General features: G+C 33.1%; 1 protein-coding gene across 1 annotated transcript in view; it reads right to left on the minus strand.

The window, feature by feature from the left end:
* The window catches only part of LOC118179665 (uncharacterized), a 70,882-nt gene that overhangs the window by 30,965 nt on the left and 18,172 nt on the right, over positions 1 to 21,745 (minus strand). Inside the window, exon 2 of the mRNA XM_085807282.1 lies at positions 68 to 295. Coding sequence (XP_085663408.1) covers positions 68 to 295 — 228 coding nt within the window. The remainder of the gene's footprint in view (positions 1 to 67; positions 296 to 21,745) is intronic.

Genomic DNA, 21,745 nt, shown 5'->3' on the forward strand with positions numbered 1-21,745 from the left:
AGTGTTTCACAATAATTTTATGGAAAATTAATGATTATCATTTACGCCAGATGTAAACTTTAGTTACCATCTAAAGGATTTATGAGTTTTAAACGTCCTTCTCCGTCCATGACGATACAAGTTTCTTGTTGAGGCGTATCCAATTTACCACACTGAATGTAACGAGCAGATTCATTAATGTTAGCTTTCCACAGTTCTTTGCCGGAAGATCTATCGATGCTGATCACACCATTTTCGTAGTCTTTTGCAAAGGTAAATAAGATGTTGTTGGAGACTCTAAGTTTAGATGTCACATCTGCAAATAAAGTTGCATATATTTTATTTTATATTTGCAACATTAAAAATAACATGCTTAGCTTAAAAATTTAAATTTTGACATATACGAAGAGTTGGTTCTGTTCAGATAAAAATTTACTGGCAACGATACAAAACTAAAAAAAAATTTTGAATGAGAAAGAAGTCTTCGTTTTGCAACAAGAAATATGCCTTATAAACTTGAAAAAGATATCCTTCGAGTTTATAGAACAGGCAAACGATAAAAGTTTTCCAAGAAAGTACAATATCTTTCAAGCGATACTGCAGAATTTTCATAAAGTTAGTTAAGCCCCACCTTTTCTAAAGGTATAAGAAATTAAATTACTTGTTGTTTGTAAAGACAGGTAGAAAGACATTCACGAAATGTTTCTGAAAAGAAGCATTCTCTCAAAATAGACCAGAATAAATTTAAAAGATTTACAGAAGTAGTTTATTTATTTTTCCTGAAATTTCAAATTAATAATTAATTATGTAAAGAAGATTCGAAAAAGTATTTTTTAAAGAGGATGTAAGGTATTATTACAAATTTTGTTTTAAGTACAACCTGAAATTCTATTTAATTTTTTTTCCAGGGAATTGCTATTTAAAAAAGTAAGTATCAACAGTGTAATTAAATACCTTCTTTCTTATAAAAAGAAACTGTACATAGATCTAGCACAACCAATAGCAGATTAACTGCTTATAATTTCTACTTCATTATGTAACTCGGTATCAAGTAATCTAGCCCACTCCATGACAAGCGTTACCTACTTGTAATTGTAATGTGACTCCGACCGATGTGGTCTTAGTGGTCTAATGCATTTTATAATTAGATGTCCTTGAAAGAATTTTGATATGATAATTCTTATTTAAAACTGTGTTTAAGTCAATCTTCAGAAAAGTTTCAAAACTGTTACGTATTTGTTTCATCATCAAATTGCACATGAGCCGAATGCACAATCTGGAAATGGCTTGAAGGGGCAGAATTTTTTTTTAAGAAAATGAAAATTTTTTTATTAACAAAGTAAAAAATACTTTAAATAAATTCTAAATTTCGCTTACTGCATATTTATCAAATATACATAAGCAAGAATAATAATATCGCAAACGAAAAAATTCAAATTCATATTTATTTTCTTTCTGAAATCTAAAATATGTCACCTGCAAGACAGTTTTGTTGGTTACACACTATTATTCAAATATATTGATAGCTAAATATTAAATTTTCAGAATGTTTATTTAAGATAGCTATAACATGTTTAATTAAACGTAAATAATTAAATTTAAATTATAAAGAAACGAAATAAAAACTTTCTGAGTTTTCAGACAATTTACCAAGTGAGTCAAAACTTGAGTTAAAAAATGACAATCTAGTCTCTTTTTCGTAATTATGGAATTTTTCTTCGACGTATCAATACAAATACATATGTTTGTGTGTAAATAATTATACACTTCTCAATTTCTTTCTACAGCTTGATACTTGATGGGTTCTGATTTTTATAAAGTTTGTAGCCTTTTTTTCAGCTGTGAAAAAAGGTTGTTCACATATAAATATATTCACGAACAAAGCGAATTTTCTTTAGTACAAAAATTCGTAACTGAGTTTATTTATTTTTTGACACTTATAAATAAAAGTAAATAAAATCTGCATCGTTTGAAATTTTTGAATAAGATTTATATCACTCTGAAAAATGACAAATTTACTCTGCCATTTACAGATTTTTCTGGTGCGTTACTCATGTTCGTTTTTAATGATAATGGAACTAATGTAAATTCGGTCTTCAAATGAATAAAATTTTGAAACCTTTGTAACACCGTATTTACAGCAAATATATTGTAAGATATTTCTTCCGCCTTCTTAGCATGCCTTCATGGTGGGGTGGTATACACGCTGGGCGCGTATTGCAGAGGTCCGTGGTTCGATTCTCGGCGAAGGTGGTTGCTCATTTTTCATCTTTTCCTGCTTCAAAAATACCTAATGTCTCTGCAGTGGCGCCCGAACTAAAAGGGTGGTGGAGGATGATTCTCCACACCCAGGATTTGGCGATTGGGTCCCCTAAAAACCCCAGTAGCCCTTTAAAATGGGGACTATATAAGGTATTTCTCCCTCCTTCTTGGCATGCCTTCGTGGTGTGGCAGTCTGCACGCTGGGTGCGTATTCCAGATGTCCACGTTTCGATTCCCGGCGAAGGTGTTGCTTATTTTTCATCTATCTTGCTGCAAAAATATTCTAATGTCTGTACAATATAATTGAAATTTATTCATCGGCCACGTAAAATTATTTTTGGGGTCACATGGGGCCCACAGGCCGACAGTTTGAGATAGATTTTGAGACGGTATGAGACAGTTTTTGAGACAGTTTGGAACAGTTTGAGACCACGACAGTAGGTGATTCAAGGAAGAATAAGTTAGTTTAAATGGTGACGCAAAATCAATATTTATGTTCGTTGAAAAACTGCTTTGTTTACATGAAAACTTGCAATAATATCAAAAATTGTATTAAAGTATATATTTTCTTGCGTCACCCAGGTCGGCATGGTGTGGTCAGCTGAGGGTGTTTGTTAGCCCAAAACTAATGGGACTGTGGGCTGTAGGTAAGAATTAGCTGCATGTCTATGGCTTCCCGTCCTTCTCAAGGATATCGGTCTATTCCCTGAGACGTAGCCTGGGAAACGTTCTCGGTGCTGAAAGGGACTTTGCAATATTGATGATGTGCATGCAGACGGCTGAATCCGTAATGAACGGCGGGAGTTTTGATGTCGTAAAATGCTGAAGCACCGATCTACAATGAATAAGAAACTGGCAGCCCAGCCAGATAAAATATTTTATTTCAGTAAGCATGTGACGGCCACAAACAAGTTGACACATTATCTGTGCGTATTTCTAGAGGTTTACATTTTTGATAACTTTGCAGTAAGGAGGAAGCAGCAAACAGCAATCCAGCTAGGCCGAAGAGTAGCGAGCAAGTGTGTTAAGTTCACGATGAAATTTTAATTGAAACTGAGGTAGTTCTGGTTGTCAATTCAATTTGATTGGATAATTAATACTGCTGTAAAATTATTATTAGCCCTTTTAGTTTTAGTTCCATTTATATCATCAGAATTACGTAAGAATCGTATGACATGGATTAGTCTCGAAATGGCGCAGTGTATATACAAATTACTATTTTTAATTAATTAACGCTTCGAATTTTAATTTCATCTTTTACATATTTTTTTATTTTTCTTATATATATAATAGAGAGAGTGAGAGAGAGTTAATGTTCTTTTGCTTCACTCTTCCCCTTAATTGCTCGAAACAGTGTTCTATCTATTGATAATAAATTGCTCATTTACAAAACCATGTTGCGTCCAATTCTTAGTTATGCATGCCCCGTCTGGGCATACTCGTGCAAAAGTTTGAGAAGGCAGTTACAAGCTGCCCAAAACGGGGTATTGCGTATGATATGTAATGCCCCCTGGTACATTCGGAATAGCCAAATTCGTAAAGAGTTAAGAATAGAGGATCTTTTTGATTTTTATTGCCGCCTATCTAGGGCATTTTATGATAAACAGGAACTTCTGGACAATCCTGTGGTTGTTAACTATTGTTATGATACTAGGGGCCCCAATTTCAGTAAACGCCCAAGGGCGATCCTAAATGTTAGTAATGTGTAATTTTGTATATGTGTTATGCAAATTGTTGCTCAGATTCTTTATTGTATACTGTTCTTTTTTCTTGCTTTTTGTTTTTACTAGTGGCACTAAGGCGTCGCACTTCGTATTTTGTTTCTCTTGTATGTACATGTATTCTTCTGTGAAATAGTTGTTAAAAAAATAGTTAATTATGTATGGATTAGTAATTAGGTACTTAAGGGAAAAATTGTATTTAACTATTAGCAATTATGAATTTAAACTCTTGCTCATTTAATTATTTAGCACGTTCAGTTATATTTCTCATAATTCGAAACTTTTATCATGTTATTCGATGAGGGGTAGGGCTATGGCGCCCAGGCACCCTGGTGGTTAAGCACCGCAGTTCAACATAGAATTAATGTTTTTTTTTTTTTTTTTTTTTTTTTTTCTCGTACAGTGTTGCCATTGCTCGCTTTGAAATCGTTTAATTTGTTAATCAAAAATTCGTTAAGTGTTACAAAATATGAAGTCGATAATAAAACAAGTTCCAAATTAGGACTTCCAGATGCCCATATTCGGTGGAGGATTACGTTATTCAAAATTTGACGGTTCTAGGTACCGTTGTTTTATCACAATGCGAGAAACATACATATATTTATGCAGATTCTTTATTATTTAATTTCTTTAAACATAATACAGGGCTCTAATATTTGGTGGCAACAATTTGAAAAGTGTTTTGCAGGTTATAGTGAATCAGCGCAAAATTAAGAGTCCTGGGCAAATTGCCCCTTTGGACTAAAAATTCAACTTCGAGATTATCCCATTCTTAAATGTTTCATCAGTTTTGTTAACTTATTCATTAAAAGCTAAACTGTTACGGCATGAAATTTATCTATTATTTTCGCCGCACATTCCTCTAATGCAGTCATAACACATTCTTATTAATGTAGCGTAATCTTTCCCCTAAGCTTTCACTTGCATTACTAATGTTTCAAAGCTGAATTTATTGTATATAATGGAATATTGTTCTGAACAATCTCACACTCATTTTCACGCGGAAGGCTCCACATGATGAAATAATATTATACCTTCAAAAAAGTAATAAAAATCTTTCCCTGCCAGATGGCAGCACTTGCGACAAACATCATCACAGAATGGCGAATGTTAATGATGTATGCACATTTTCAGAGCTTCGTATGTTTTATCTTTTTATTTTGCTTAACGTTTTATATTTTATTGACCAGAAGCCATTACAAGCATAATCATTTCCTTTGTTTGGATTCTATACTTGCCATGCAACATCTTCGTTTCTGCCAATGTCAATCCATTAAATATCATCAAATATTGTCCGAATAAAATAAAATCAAAAGTGGGGGAGGATTGATAAACAAGAGGGAGGTGTTTATTAAATAAGCTTCTATTTAAAACTTATAAAATAATTAATGAACTAAAAAAAGAAAGAAAATTTATCATGTAGTTTCATTGAAACAAGATATTAAATAATTCTCTTTACAAAATTCATCTACAATGCAATTTTATATAACGAATAATAAAAGGAGAAGGGCCCAAATAAGGAAATCTATTGATCGAATTGCAAGTCAAAAGTATCAACCTTTATCTTTATAAATTTAATCGAATTGAATTGTCAAAATTATAAGCTTTTTAAATGCAATCGAATCGCATTCTCAAAAGTACCTTTATACCCTTTATGAATTTATCAAGAGTGGCCCATCTTTTATTATTTGGGATATAAAACTGTAGATAAATTTTGTAAAAAGAATTATTTAATCTTGGTCCTATGAAACTATATTATAATTTTTCTTCTTTTAGTTCATTAGTTATTTTATGAGATTTAAATAAAAGTTTATATTATAAAAAGTTTCTTTTACCTTTTTTATTTTCATATATATTTGACTCAGTGTAACTTTGTCGATTACATTATTCAGTTGAAAAAAATCGTTTTCAACAAAGAAAGAAAAATCACTGTTTTACTTCCAATAATTCTGTTACGACAAATGGTTGAATAAATCGACCAAACATTGGTCGATAATATTAGAAATTACGCTAACAATTTAACGTAAACTCATTTAAAAGTTTTTCTCTTGTTCTATCCTATGGTTCAAAAGGTTATATTCTTAGAGTTTTAGTTTTTCCTTTAAATGAAGATAGACGAGAAAAAATCATTTCAGTGTTAAATTTAAAAAAAAAAATCTAACGCGAATTTTGAAAAACGTATAACTGTATCATGTTCTAATGTCATACACAATGAGTGCATGTGCAATGTTTGAGTTGAATAGCTTATCAGGAAATAGTTTAAAGAATAGATGGCAAACTTTTGGTTGTAGAAATGAACACCGCGTGTGAGTTAAAAAAAAGGTGGGCATAAAAACGCAGCTAATTGAAAAAAATTCTATAAAGACGTTTCATTGATATTTTTTTATCATTCTTGTTTTACAAGAGGGTAAAGCGTTTGCATTATAACGTTTGAAAATTACAAATCTTTGTATCAGATACAGTTTTGGTTGTAAGACTTTTGGAAGTCCTATAAAAGAATATAATACTACTTTTCACAAGAAAGAATTAAAAAAATTAATTTTTAAAATAAAATCCTGAGAACATAAACTTATGAATTGGAAAAAAATTAAAACGACACGATAGATTTCATTGCGAATAATTTTAAAGGCTAATCAATCATTAAAATATGTTGTTTTGAAGTTAAAAAAATTAAATGAATAATAAATGCATTCTTTCACATAAAGCCGTCACAAGCTTGAATGTATGTTTCCAAGCGATGGCTGGAAGAACCGATTTTTTTCTTACTTATGCTTCAGAACGTAAGACATATGCTACATTTATACATGCATATTTTTTAATGCAGAACTTCACCCAATTAATACTTTTTAAAATTATTCTTGTTTTATAAGAAGGTGAAGTTCGTTTTATAATATGGTGAAATTTCAAAGCGTAATATCCGATGTATTTTTAAAAGTTAAAATTTTGGAAGAATTTTGGAAATTGGAATTGAAAAAGCAATTTTCGAAGAATCTCCAAAAATTCAGAAATTAAGCTAAAACCTTCATAGAAATTTCATTTAAAAGATTTTTTTTTTTGCTCTGTCCGATGGTAAAAACAGTAAAATTCGGTTATTTTTAATTTTTCGTTGAACTAAGATACATACAAAAAATCGTTTCAGCATTAAATTTAAAACAATCTAAATCTAATTTAAAAACCTCGCTTCACTGCATTGTATTGTCATTCAGAAACAAAGTGTGTTCAAATTTTTAACTCGAAAGCTTATCAGAAAATAGTTTAAAATCGGTTACAAACTTTGAACACCATGAGTGAGCTAAATAAAAGTTTATAATATCGATAGTTCTTTTTAGAAAAGGAAATATTAAATATACGTTTTGGGGAACATTCACTGCTTTAACAACGAAATTTTAACGTAATATACTAGTATTCCTAAAGTTACCAGTGGCAATGACAGCCCATTCTTTATCTCGTGATGAAATACGATTAACTACGAGCTACATCATTTCGGACGGACAAAAGGAAGGAAAACGGTAAGTACAATTAAGTTCTACTTGTTGCACATAAAGGACTCACACTAATTACTTCGAGCGAAAAGAGTACTTTCCCTTATTGTCTGGAAAGAACAATATTTCGTGAGATGCGTTCAAGTAAATAAAAATTCTTATGTCGTTTCTGAATTAGCAAAAGAATGTTAACACGTAAAGACTATACTTACTAACTGCAACACTACCCAATAATTTGGGAAATTTGAAAATAAATGTTTTTCGTTTTATAGAGTCGTAAGGTTGTATCGATACAGGAAAGTGGAAAATGTGCAATGCCATCTCCGGGATTTGAGCCCTGGAACTTCCAAATATGCGTTACACTTCGAAGGCAGAAGAAGAGGGGGAAGAAAATATCTCATTGCTTTTTTAAGTTTTTCTTAAACGCATGGTTAGTTTGTAGGGTTTATATTTATTTTAACTAACATTTATTTTAAGTTTAAACTATCTTTCCTGTCAAGCCTTACTTTTCCCTGGAATTGCCAATGCCAGAGTATGTAAATTTTAGTAGAACGCGCAAGTATTCAAATTGTCAGCGGAAGTAATTTGAGTTAAATAGAAGGGAAACGAGTTCGAAAGTGTGCTTTCTTGCTTCACGAGCGTGGAGGTGGCTAGGTAGAATTTTAAGAACCGCGCGTTTCGGCCTGTGTGCTTGCCTCGGCAGATAGTCGAATCTTTCAACTTAATATTCAGAAGTTTGCTGAATTGTCAGCGGTATCTTAGAACGCTGTTAGGTTAGTTACGTTTAGAGAGCCTTGTAGGTAGTAACTTGTTATTATTCATTTTTAGTTTCTTATTTTTATTTTACCGCCTGGTCGGCGTAGTTTGTGAACGTCAAGAGCACGCATCTGTAATTTCTAAAGTTGAATAAAAAGGGATTTAAACCCTTCTCAAGACTTTGTGTTCTTTCCAGTTCATAGCAGTCACCACTATTGTTGCGTGCAGGTTGGGGCCACGCAACATTACAAGTTTAATAGCTTCCCACCTCTAAGATATTTTAAAATAATCTATTATTATTGTTCTTCTCTAAACAATGGCATAGATGTCTTAAGAAAATGCAAAATTTAGATATTTAAAGGGAAATAAAACTTTTAATATGTAAGCTCGTGTATACCTTTATTCGTTTTCATTTGCGTTTCTCTTTACGTACTTTAAATTAGATGTCTATTTAAATAGACAAATAAGGATCAGCGAATGCCGTATATGGAAATGAAGCGCATGTTTTTCTTCTTTAAATTCAGAACAAAAAATGCCAAGTTTCAATTACTGCTCAGAATTCCAAGGTTCTCTCGAATTTTGAGAGGAGGTGTCGTAGAATAGGAAAATGAAGTAATTCTTCAAGTCTGGGAATTCCAAGTAAATTATACTGTGGAAAATTTATTCAAAATAGTCAGATTCTCATTTAATGCATTTAACTTAGTCTACTATTATAACCGGTATAATATAATAACTATGTTCAGCAAAAATCTATTCTATTAAATGAGTTAATTTTTTCCTCCGAAGTTTCGTTGATCACAGAGAAGCTCGGAGTATGAACGTAACTAACTGGTCCAGTCGGTTACCTAGAGGAATCATAAATGGCGTGGATAGGATTATTTGATTATGAAAGCACACTACGGCTCTAGGATTACCTATTACCCTAGGATAGGGATGCCTATGTGGAAGACTTTCTAATAGTGTTATCAAACATCATTCTATTTCGAAAAAGCAAACATTTCAAGCCATTTTTCTACCGGCTTTATCACTGAAAGAAAAATGACGATGTTTCCCTCCCTTCCGAAAAAAGTTACATTTTGTACATTTTTCAACGAATCAGATATCAGAATCGAACCAAAGAACTTAAATGGGAATTCTTTGTTCGTAGTCTCTGCGTTTGTAATGAAGGACCACCCTTCCGTTCACGCGATAACTTAACAGTGGTCTGTAGTGACTGGCTGTTTTATGGCTGTGACTAAGCAGAAAATCTGTATTAAGAAGTTGTACTTCCGAAGAGTTGCTCAATGTGTGACAAACACGAAAACTACCATGCAGTAAGCCAGTGCCAAGATTTGAATTCAGGTCAAACTACCAGTGTGCAGCCATTTCATCCACTCGGCTACTGGTGGACTTTCGGGGAAGAAAAAGGAGTTCGCGATAAGCCTTTCTGAAAGAAGACAATAATTTTGTCGAATTCCAACATTGTGGAAACAGATATAAGCAGATTTAGCTTGAGAATGAAGAGTATGCGAAGCAAAGCACGAAATAGCAAGGTTCTATGTGATTACCAAAACTAAATAGACCTATAAATTCTACGGGCTATTAAAGAAATCTTAATTAACAAATCAGATACCGGGAAGTAATTGCTAAGAATTAACAATGATGGCTAAAAAACAATATCTAAAATTTATTGAATGTCTGGGATAATGTTTAGGCAGATTGTAAGTTTGGCTTAATTTAGTAGGAAATGTTTGAAGACAGGAACTAAAGAAATTAACGGAATAATTGCAAGGTATTTTTTCTATTACCTTGTGCCTTCGTGTTCTAATTGGAAAGCACGTCCGACTAGCAATCGGAACGTCTGGAGTTCGAATCCGAGCGAAGGCATTGCTGATTCTTCACGCTTGTCAGCTCTGAAACACCTAATGATTTTACACGATTATTGCCTCTTTCTTAGGGATAACAGCTGGTGTGCCTTTTTAAATTACCATTATTAAAATGAAATAATGATATAAGAATGTAATGAAATGATAGGCAAAAAATATGGACAAGGTAATAATTGTATTAAATATAAATTTACGTAGTATAAATTGGTGTACATAAAAACAGTAACTATTCACCGATAAAAGCATAATTCATTGTTTAATTATTAAAATCATATTTACCCATAAAAAGAAATATTTTAATTCTGGCAGGCCGAAAGCCAAAAACTAATATTTTGTATTAAGGTAAGCATGCAATTTAGAACACAACATTTAATGCTATTATGAAATTGGCTATCAAAGAATTTTAGGTATAAAATTTAAATTCTTATTTTTAAGAACACAGATTACAGAAATTTATGTGTAGGCCACTTCAGTCGCGGAAACAATTTTTGGTAAATTATCGCCCTTGTTACATTTTACATTTGTAAAAGAAATTATGGAACAGTGTCATAAAAAGTTATAATAGCTTGTAACAAAACGTTACACAAATGTAGTAATAATTTCTAAAAGGATAAAGACAACACTTCCACCTTGCAGCAAGTACAGACACACGCAGGATCCTGTGAAAGTAATTTAAAATAATTAAATGAAGAGCAAAAAGTTAATTTGCAGAATTTAATGAACGCTTATTACGTGTCAAAAGTATATTTAATAATCATAAATATAGCATAGATTTGAGGCTTAATACAGCACACTGATGGAGGACATTTAAAATGTCAACTATTTACTCACTTAACACCAGGTTATAAGTAAGATTTTCAAATGTAATTGAAAGATGAAGTGACTGAATAAATTGAAGAAAACTATACGTGCTATATAAACTTCAGTGTAGAAATAGACTTTAATACAGATCAAAAAGTAAATAAAACATTCAAACTGCAAGAGGTTTTTGTTTCGCTGGCAGCATACAAATATATGTCTATTGTAAAATAACCATCAGTAGCAGGAAATACTCACGAAGAGAATAGAGAAATCTGGTGACATAAAATATGCAAAAAAATGAAAAATCAGTAAAAAATATGTAAAAAATCCATTGATAGTTGAAAACGTCTGTCGGGTGCAATCTCATCAGGGGATAAAGCATGACAAACTAATATATCGAGTGAGAACAATGCACGTCACGCAGTGGTTGATTGTGTATTGAGTCTCCCCACCATAAAATAGCGCATGATAGACTCAGTCATCAGTGGACTAGTTTTCCGCCTATTTTTTTATTGATTTTTCACGTTTTGCATACTTCATTAAATTTCCTTTTACTTCATATTCTGATGGACTCTTGAAAAATATAAGCAGACGACTAGTGGCTGATTGAAAAATATGGAAGTTCACATAAGTTTTATTCGTGAAGGTTAAATAAGCGAGCTGTAGGAGGGTTTCGCAGTTTTCCTCCCATATAACGTAAATATGGGATGAATATTCATTCAGGCATTCTTTCCGAGTTCATCACAGGTCGAGCGACCGAAATCGTTAAATACTAATAGCTTGTCCTCAGTTCATTTCCTCGTGAGCAGGTTGACTATATATTGTTTTCGTGGCTGCGTGATATATGCATGATGAAAATACGAGCCATTTTTTCATAGAAGGCACTTCACGAAGACGTCCCTTCTATTACCCTGATGGCCTTCATATCCCTTCATTTAAGTAACCAACGAGTTAAATCCGAGTTCGTATTCTTAATCATTCTCTCCTAATTATTTCTTTATCCCTAAAATGTGCATGGTAAAACTTTGTCTTTTCAATCTACGCTGAGTAACACATAGAAAAGTGATCCCCAGAATATCAATAATACGCCACTGGCCGCAGCATTATTGATAGCTCATTTGAAAATATTTTTACAGTAAGTTTAATATTTGCAGGGATTTAAAACAAATTCACACCACAATTCACAAATGTCATGGGGCATAAAACCGAGGCAAAAAATTCTCTTAAGACTGAAACTATTCTGCAGTATCCTATATTTTCCAGAACTGAACTGGAAAGACTCCTCAGCTACATCATGAAAAAATTTTAAGAGAATAGATGTTTAAAGACACTTGTCTCTAAAAGTACCGCTGAAACTAAAGAATTTGATAGAACCTCTGCAATCATGGCATACCTTAGATTCATGACCTGAGTTATCGTACCTCCTCTTTTCAGTCTGTTATTGGTTTTAGGAATTAGAAAGTTTTTATTTACCTGCTATATGTCAAGTTAAACGTATTTCTGATTCCAGCTGTCATCTTTATAGCAATATGGGAATGCGCCCGCTCGGTTATTATATTCCTCACCATTTACTGGACAATTTATTTGCAGAATAATATTACGCATTTATTTGAATCTAAATCCCAACAGTTTGTATACTATTGTATACTAATTCTCTTCTGCTTCCTTTTTTTCTGAATTTAATTCAAACAAAAAGGAAGTAAAATAGAATTAATCCTCATTATTAAACATCGGTCTTCGTAATAAGTAATTTATTTTAACATCACCATATTGGAATTTATCTGTAATGTTATTTCATTCTAACTCAAAACAAAAGATATCTTAGATCAGGGTGTCAACCAGGGGAGTATGCTCTCCTAGGAGGAAATTTTATTGTTCCAGGAGTGGGAAGAATGCGGTCAGCATTTTATTTACACGTTAAGTACTATTTAGTTTTACTTTATGAATGTAAAAAAAAACTACTTTTATTCAGATTTTGGTATTTATCAAAATGTTTTCAACTTTTTCTAGCTTAATTTATAAAACACATTAAAAACAGATTTAAAGAAATGTACGAGACAAAATTAAGAGATGGAACACTTTTTCCCAAATATCTAAAGAAATACTGGATAGAAATAAATTAAATTAGGTATGAATGTAGTTTATTACATGACAATAATGTGCACAAAACAACAAAGAAAATGCCATTCATTACTCTAAGATCACTGGTCTGTACCTGTGGGCATTCACATTCCTTAGCACGAGTTATGGCCAAGTGTATATATACGTATATATATTTTTTTGAGTTTGGGAATGGAGGGGAGGGCGAATGATTGTCTAGGAATAATGAAAGGGGCATGCAACAAAAAAATGTGAGAATTATTGTCTTACATATTTCTTACAGAATTTTTATTAGTATCCCAATTAGTATGACCAAACTAACTATCTCTCAAAAAATAGCATGCATTTAAATAATTACCTAAAATTGGGTCATAGGTAGCTAAAAATTCTAATTCATAGCTTAGTTGATATTTGATGAGTTTTTAGAGCTTATGTGATTTGTAAATTCTTATTTTCTAGATGCCCACCAGCGGCCGAGCGGTTAAGTCGCTGAACGCTAGTAGTTCGAGACGAGGTTCGAGTCCCATAAACGGGCTGGCTGCATGGGAGATTTCGTGGTTTTCCCCATGTGTAACTACTCTGGTGGACAAAATTAAGAGATGGAACACTTTTTCCCAAATATCTAAAGAAATACTGGATAGAAATAAATTAAATTAGGTATGAATGTAGTTTATTACATGACAATAATGTGCACAAAACAACAAAGAAAATGCCATTCATTACTATAAGATCTCTTGCCTGTACCTCTGGGCATTCACATTCCTTAGCACGAGTTATGGCCAAGTGTCCAATGGGGTCCAAATTTGAGGTTCAAAGATTCCAGTGAAAATATGGCTATTATGGTGTGTGGTCTTCTCTGGCAGACAGACAGCATGCACAACGAGTAGCCATACTGTTAACAAGAGAGTTCGAGCGTGCCTGGGGAAATGGCACACATTCCTCCACCAGAGCAATTTTTTAACTACTGAATGGTTCTGTGTGGCATTTGGCGTATTGCAGTAGCCTCCCAAGAAGAGTCTAAGCATGTTTAACAGTATTAAGGTCAAGAAATTTGGCTAGCCCATCCATTTGGAGAATATTGCCGTTTTCCAGATAGTCATCAACCACATGGGCCCTATGTGGTCGTGAACTGTCGTCCATAAAAATGAGCCCACAGTCAACAATACCCCTGAAAAATTGCACATATGGCTTTAAGATCTCTTGCCTGTACCTCTGGGCATTCACAAAATCAGTGCCAAACACATGGAGTGGTCTGCGGGTATCTTTCATGCAGGAATGAAGGTCTGCCCAGACCATCATTCCTGCACCACAATATTTATACATTTCCATGATGTTGCTGGGATGGTATCGGATCTCAGGTTCCCTCCACATCAATAATCGCCGAGAATCAGGTTGTAAACTGAATCTGGACACATCCGCAAAAAGAACATTAGCCCATTTGAAGCTGCATCCAGTGTTTTGGGTGTATGCACCATTCCATCTTTTGTGGAAGTGAGTGAGTTTGTTGCAAATAGCGAACTTTCTGGCATACAGTCCTGTCTCATGGAACCTTCTGTCAACTGCCCTCCTTGAAAGTGATGTTCCTGTGGCAGTAACGAGGTCACGAGATAGTTTTGTGGCTGTAGGCGTTCTTTGGCACTTAGCTGAAAGTACAAAATACCGGGGGGTTTTCATTGGTCATTGTGTCTCTCAGGCGAACTTCTCCTGGTCTTCTGGACACTATTCCATGTTTTTAAATTGATTCCACAAATTAGAGATGACACTTAGTGTTACATCCAGTTTTCTTGCAACCTTAGCTTGGGACGGCCCTACCTGAAGCCTACACATAATATTCCATCTCATACGTTCGTCTAAGCGATGATTACTCATTTCACGTAAAACACAGAAAAAAAAAAAAAGATTATTCAAGAAAGACAATAAAAATCACTACTGTGTTACAGAGCGGAATGAACTGAGCAGTTGTCCTTCTCCTGGCGTAGCGACGCTTACAGGAATACGTAAACTCAGCTAAGCTACACCACCGCCACAGTGACATTATATGGCAACCAACTGCCCAGGTTTTGTGTGGTATTTTAGGAGAAATCTGGGAAAATGTTTTCCATTTCTTAATTTTGTCCACCAGTATAGTATATGAGCTAGTTTCCCTTAAGAAGTCCTTCCGAAGAGCAAATAGCTCTCGAATGCTTTGCCATAATTAAATAAACCAAACCAAACTTTCTATCCAAAAATGATCTCCACATCTATTAAGCCTTATAAAATAATTCTACTTTCTTTAAAATTAATTTTTACAATTGTCTTCTTCATGTTTAAAGAATTAGATATCTAAAGATCTGAAATCACTATACACTTTCACGAGACGAGAGAATGCTTTGTAGGAGCAGTAACGTATTTTAAACTTTTATTACAGCTGTAACCATATAATTTGAGCTACGGAAGACAATGTCTTTGATAGATCTTCTTCTAATAGAAAGATGCAACCAAAGACACTGTCAAAATAAGAAAATCAAGAAAAAAGAGGTGTCAGTGCGAAGCCTAATGGAACCATGAATTTTGGGTTGAAGGTGATTTTAGAGAATAAAGACTGCGACGGTTTTTATGACTTTACGTGAAAACGACTTTACTTTTACTTTACGTGAAAAAGTACGTAACTTTTTTAATTTACAGTTTTGTTTGAAGATAAAAGGATGATTTTTAAAAATAAATAAAAAAGTAGAATTCCATAAAAAGTAAGTAAATAGTGCGTACCTTTTATTATGCACAAGGACCCTAACCGAATAATATTAGTTGCATAAGTAGATATTCTATTTACGTATTATTAAAAAATTTAAAAAAATTCTGCGATGGGTTGCGACCTCTAGTAAATACTTGCATTTAAAACTTGTAGTATTAATACCTACATTTAAAACTATGTTTTTTTTATCATCAGAATCACTGCTCGCTTTAATGCTATAAGTACCACTGAGTTCCAAATTATTTAACAAGATTATAAATAAATTCAAACAGTCCAGGCTTTTTTTTCCCTTTCTGAATCTTATGTTGTTAATAATATTTTATTAAAATATCGGTAATGAAAGTATCAGTCCTTTAATTTTTTCCGTCTAAGTTCTTACCGTTTTATTGAACTGTAAATAAATGTAGATTTATTCATTTTTTCTACTCTATGTTTGTTAATTAAATGTCTAATTATTTTGAGAAAAACGTTTTCAGCAGTATTTTAGAACAACTTTATTTCGTAAAGAAGTAAATTAATTGGGTATACAAAAAATTTAGTCATCAAACTCACGACATTGTAACTGGAAATCTGTTCTTTCCTGTTCCAATTAATAACTTTTTATTTTGCTTGAAGAAAATCATACGCCGTTCAGTGAAAGATACTTCTGGAGGAATCTAAACTAAATGGTGACGAAAAAAAAAATAGATGTGTGTCTTAAAAAAAAAGATTGTGCATAAAGAAAGAGAGGGCAAATATCGTAGAAGCGTAAGAAAGGCACTGTGTATCATCCGAGAGGAAACAATTCTTTTCAACAGTTACAATGTCAAACGTCATTCCAAGGTTAAATATCTTCCCCGTCTCCTTTTTTTCTTAATTTTTTTTAAACCTTAATGTAGATTGTAACAAGAGTTAAAGAAAAGTTCTTTTGCGTATTGTTAATAAGACTGTGAATAACCTACACATTTTAAAATCATCTTTTAGCCTGAAAATGGTTTCCACTTCTTTTAGTTTGCAGTTAATATGAAAATTTACTTCGTGAATATTTCACTAAAGCTTACATAACGATTATTAAATATCTTTCATGTTAATTCTCGGGTGAGAGTGGAAAAAAAATTCAGACTCAGATTTTAAACAAATGTGGCATATGAACTGTTTCAAAAAACGTAAAACATTTTAATTCGAGGGCCTTTTATACAGTCTATTAGGTTTTACAGAGCATTAGACATTAGAAAACAAGTATGCCTTCAGCGAAAATCAACCCATGGGCCTTCCAACTGCTAGCAGGACCATTTACACTCTGAGACCACCTGAAGGGGATATGTACAAATATTCCTTGTAAACTGATTAGTAGTTGTGTTAACGTCCCATTTCATTACTAGAATCTCAAGGGGTTAAATATTTTCATTGCTTCAAAGTCAGCTTGTCGATCGACGATCTACAGATTATGGACTCTCAGGTACGGCTTTCATTTTTACTGTTTTTAGCATCATGTATAATGTTATGTTTCTTGCCATTCTAATGTTATAATGCCGAACTGAAATCTGCATGTAATGGAATGCGTATTGCTGTTCTACGATATAAACATACGTATAACTGAATAACGTTGTACCTTTGTGAAAATCCTAAAGATTATCAAATTGCAAGTATTTTTCTAAATAATGTTGTTATCGAGTGTTAGAGCTTCGAGCGAGTGTTAATTAGAGCTTCTGGCAACCGCATGCTGTTGTTAGTATTTATGACAGCTTTTGACAGCTCTGCATAAAAGTTATATTCCTGCTTTAGCATTCTCGCTAGCCGATGTTTTTAGTACACGTCCGGTAAAATATCTGATCTCTTTCGTGCGCAGTCTTAGACTACCATTATTGTTTACTAAATTGAAGTGTCTGTTATGTTAATTTAAACATCCAAAAGTGGTGGAGGTTTCCTCTTTAGCACAAGTTGTAACTGTTCTATTGTCTTAAGCCTAAATACAAAAAAAATTTTAACCTTCTTCTGTATTTTATGAGTTATTTAAGACGTAGTGACAAATCGCTATTTTTCTAGTTACTTTAGGTTCAAGTTACAATAGAAACCCTATAAATGATCTATAGGATAGTGATACAGGTAATATTTTAAAATTAGTAACAAAAAATGTCGTTAAATTTGTCTCGATGCTTAGAGAACAATTGCATTATACCGAAACATCATACAATATGCATAACTGAACAAACAGAAAAGACAAAAAATATAGTCATTATTTTTATGACAAGATGCAACAGAAAAATGTCCGTATCAATTCCGGATTCACAAAAAAAAATTTTTAGGAAAAGTTAACAATTTGAAATACTTCTGACAAAGCCAGGACATATACGATTGTTATTAGATCTTCCTGTCGTAATAACGATAAAATATCGCCAAGATTCTGGAACATTTTGGGGGTATTCACTCTGTGAACAATATTACAAAAGTTTAACCGGATTTATTATAAATCACTTAAAATTATCAAACATCAATATTTTGGACTTATGCAGACAATTAGATTACAGCCGCGTCAATAAACGAGGCAAATGTAAAGGAGTCCCCGAAAAAAAACTATCATGGAGCCAAGTGCTTCTTTAATTCTGAATTTATCCTAATGTCCGCTAAATCATTGATCAAATGGTTCATGGATTGAAGTTGACAATTAACGATACAGCTAAAATTTTATTTGAAGCAATTAACTTTTTAAAGATCAACACAGGAATTATGCAATATATTTAATATTAATAAAAATTATGCTATATCAAAAAACATATTTAAAATTAAATTTAAAACCTTTTTCTACTGCCCGGCAAGAAAGAAATATTCAAGCAATAAGGCTCTTTAAATGTTAACATAGGAGAAATTTGTCTGGTTTTATTAGATGTTTTCTAAATAGGGTGCGGAGAATCAAAGGCAGTCCTCTCTGTATCCTTTGGGTGACATAGCATATCCAACAATCAACTGGAAAGTCTCGGATTCAGTTACCGCCCAAGGCAAGGTTGAATGACTGAATTTTCAAGATTCTTGATTGTAAAACAACTTCTCGACTCTTTAAAGAACGTGAAAAAAACGGAATCTACTGATAGTTTAAAAATTTTTTAATTACAAGTTGAACCCCCCCATTAATATTTGGCACTGCATGTTAAGTCTCTTACTGATTGCCTCTATAAGCAAAATGAATTAGAACACGGTATTTAGTACACTAACAGTTCAGGAAACATGAATCTCGTAATAAAGAGTCTGTAGATCCATGAGAATGGACAAAAATCTGGAAGCATTGGTTACTTCTGAAAAAAACAAAATGGCAAAATATCTCAATATAGATCCTGTTTCTCTAAAATTTCTAAAACCAGCAGTAACAAGATCGTTTGGATACGAACGAGCAGATGAAACAGTAAATGATTGTTACGGAAAGTTTCAAAATCCTCTTCCCCTCTCTCTTTAAGGCCCCATTTTTAGCATCCTGAATTAAGGGAAGCTTTGTACAGTTGAAATACCATAAGTATTAGACTCATTCATGGCACTAACATGACAAATTAACGTAATTGTTTGGCGGTAATTTCAGTCACTGAAATTTTATGAACTTATAGTTACCTGGAAACTCTCAACTTTTGACGTGATAAATAAGAACACAAAATAAACAATTTTTAGACTTTTATATGCTCTAGTAGAATTTTTACACGCACTGAATTCTTCTATTCTTTTTTTTTTTTTTTTTTTTTTTTTTTTTTTTTTTTTTTTTTTTTTTTTTTACATCTACTGCCACAAAAATTAAAACAAAGTAATAAAATACATACTGAATAATGCATATCTTGCGCAAGGACAGAGCCACCTATAGAGGATGATAAAATAAGACATAAAAATGTTTTCAAGCTTAACATATTTCCCTCCCCCCGCCGACTGAATTCCCAGTTGAGGATAACAACTTGCGAAGAGGACAACATTTGGAAATTGGTCACCAATATAATCCAGGCAAAGCTTTCACTTCAACAACTCGAACGACTCCGTCTTTTTCTGGAAAATCTTCTGTGATTCTTCCAAGATTCCATTTCAAAGGAAGAAGAAAATCCTTCTTGAGATACACCAAGTCATTCATTCGAATAGTCTTTTCACAAAGTCCACTTTTCTCGTATTTGCGATTGACTCAGATATTCTTTTTGCCATATTGATCAAAACTGATGACTATTCTACGAAGTTGCTGAATAAGATGCCATCTTGACTTCAAGAAGAGCGGTTTTGTTGAAGCTTTCTCAGGAAACGACATTATAGGAACATCTAATTAAATATGCCCTATGGCAAGATGCTCTAAGTTCCTGAAGATTTGAAGAAAGAGAAGTCAGTGGCCTGGAATTAAGTCATGTTTCAATCTGTATAACTAGATTGGTAAATTTCTCAAAAGTTAAGATAGATGACTTTCAAACTTTGAATAAATGTTGCTTCGCATACTTCATTCCAGCTTCCCACAAATTTCCGAAATGTGGAATTAAACGTGGGATAAAATGCTATGCAACAGATTTTTAGCTGCAAAATCTTCAACTGTAGCAGCATTAAGAAGCAGTGATTTCTCTTTTATATAGATTGCTGTTCCTCAAAAATTCGTTGTGTTAGCTGAAGACAAATTTACTGGTTTTTCACCTTGGGGGATAACTCGCTTAAAGCCGCTATAACGCTGCCTGTTGATAAATCTGAAACAACTCCGAAATGAATTGTTTTAGAGCTAAAGCAAGTAAAAATATTAGTGTGCGATTTAATTATTACTCTGCTACGAGTCAGATTAGGCTTTTTTATGAATAATACAACAAAATTAAGTCCAAGGCTAAGAAATGGTGTACCAACACTAACTCTACTAGAAGGCAAGTCTCTCATGATGGTATCGCATGGTTGCGACTAAGGTCGAAAGCAAGTGAAACGTTTTTATAGAATTTGTCGAACTACATCTTTTTCAGGAAATATCCAATATTTTTTAAAGATACAACACAAAGTAAGTTGAGAACAACAATGTAAATGAATTTTTGGATAACATTGTATCAATAAGGTGGTGAAATGATGATTATTTGGTATAAGAACTTGGTATTTTTCATTTTGGTCTAAGTTTGAGTTTTTAATCAACCTCTTACTCTAATGATTCCATCTCCATCAAGAAACATATTCATTGGAACCAGTTTGCTGTTTTTGGACAAGGGAAGCCTCTTTTTTAAATAATCATACTCAAGATTGAATTCTGATTTTTGAATGAGCTTAACTACAGATTTAGTTGCTTCGTTAAGTTCTCCAGGTGATAATACACCTTTGAGTCTTTGATACCTGTAATTTGACATGCATTTTGCAATTTCTAATGCATTTTAAACACCACGAGATTATTCTAATGGATTTTGAACTCGATTATTATTTTGAAATAATTAATATAGCAATAACCTCAGGAGCATCTGAAATGGCGATGCTGACTGATTGAAACTATTTATTTTCTTTGCATCTGATATCAGCCATTCATGCTTCCTGTGGATCCGTACACAGAAGGAAAATATTCATTTGATACAACCTTGAGAGCCATGCGAGCACAAAGGTTTTGCTGCAGAAAAACTTTTGAGGCAAAATCTGCTGGATTTTCTTGATTTTTCGCGTAACTCCATAAAGCTTCTGAAATTGAGTCTTGAAATTTTCTTTTTCTATTAGTAACAAAACTTTTTTATCTTTTCCGAGTATAAAACTGTATAAGTATTGATTTTCGGCTCATGGAAAATCCAACTGCGGTCAGAAACTTTTCATCAGCGTTATCATGCAGCTTCTGTCGTTATGAAGTTTGGTCACCTCTGGTAAAATAAGCTGCAATGAGCTGATTGTAAAAGCATCCACATTTTCCTCTTGCAAGTTTAAGCTTTTAGCCAAGCTATTTTTTGTATAGCTTGTAGTGTTGTGATGGCCCCAACTTGTCAGCAACTGTGGTAGTGACTGCTATGAACTGTAAAGTTACACAAACACGTAAGAAGGGTTTTAAAGCCCTTTTTATTCCACTTTAGAAATAACAGCTGCGTTCACTTGACGCTCACAAACTACGCCGACCCGGCG

The sequence above is a fragment of the Stegodyphus dumicola genome, chromosome X1 (genome assembly GCF_044657685.1).
Source record: "Stegodyphus dumicola isolate Sdum_Otavi_A_Nest chromosome X1, ASM4465768v1".
Lineage (NCBI taxonomy): Eukaryota > Metazoa > Arthropoda > Arachnida > Araneae > Eresidae > Stegodyphus > Stegodyphus dumicola.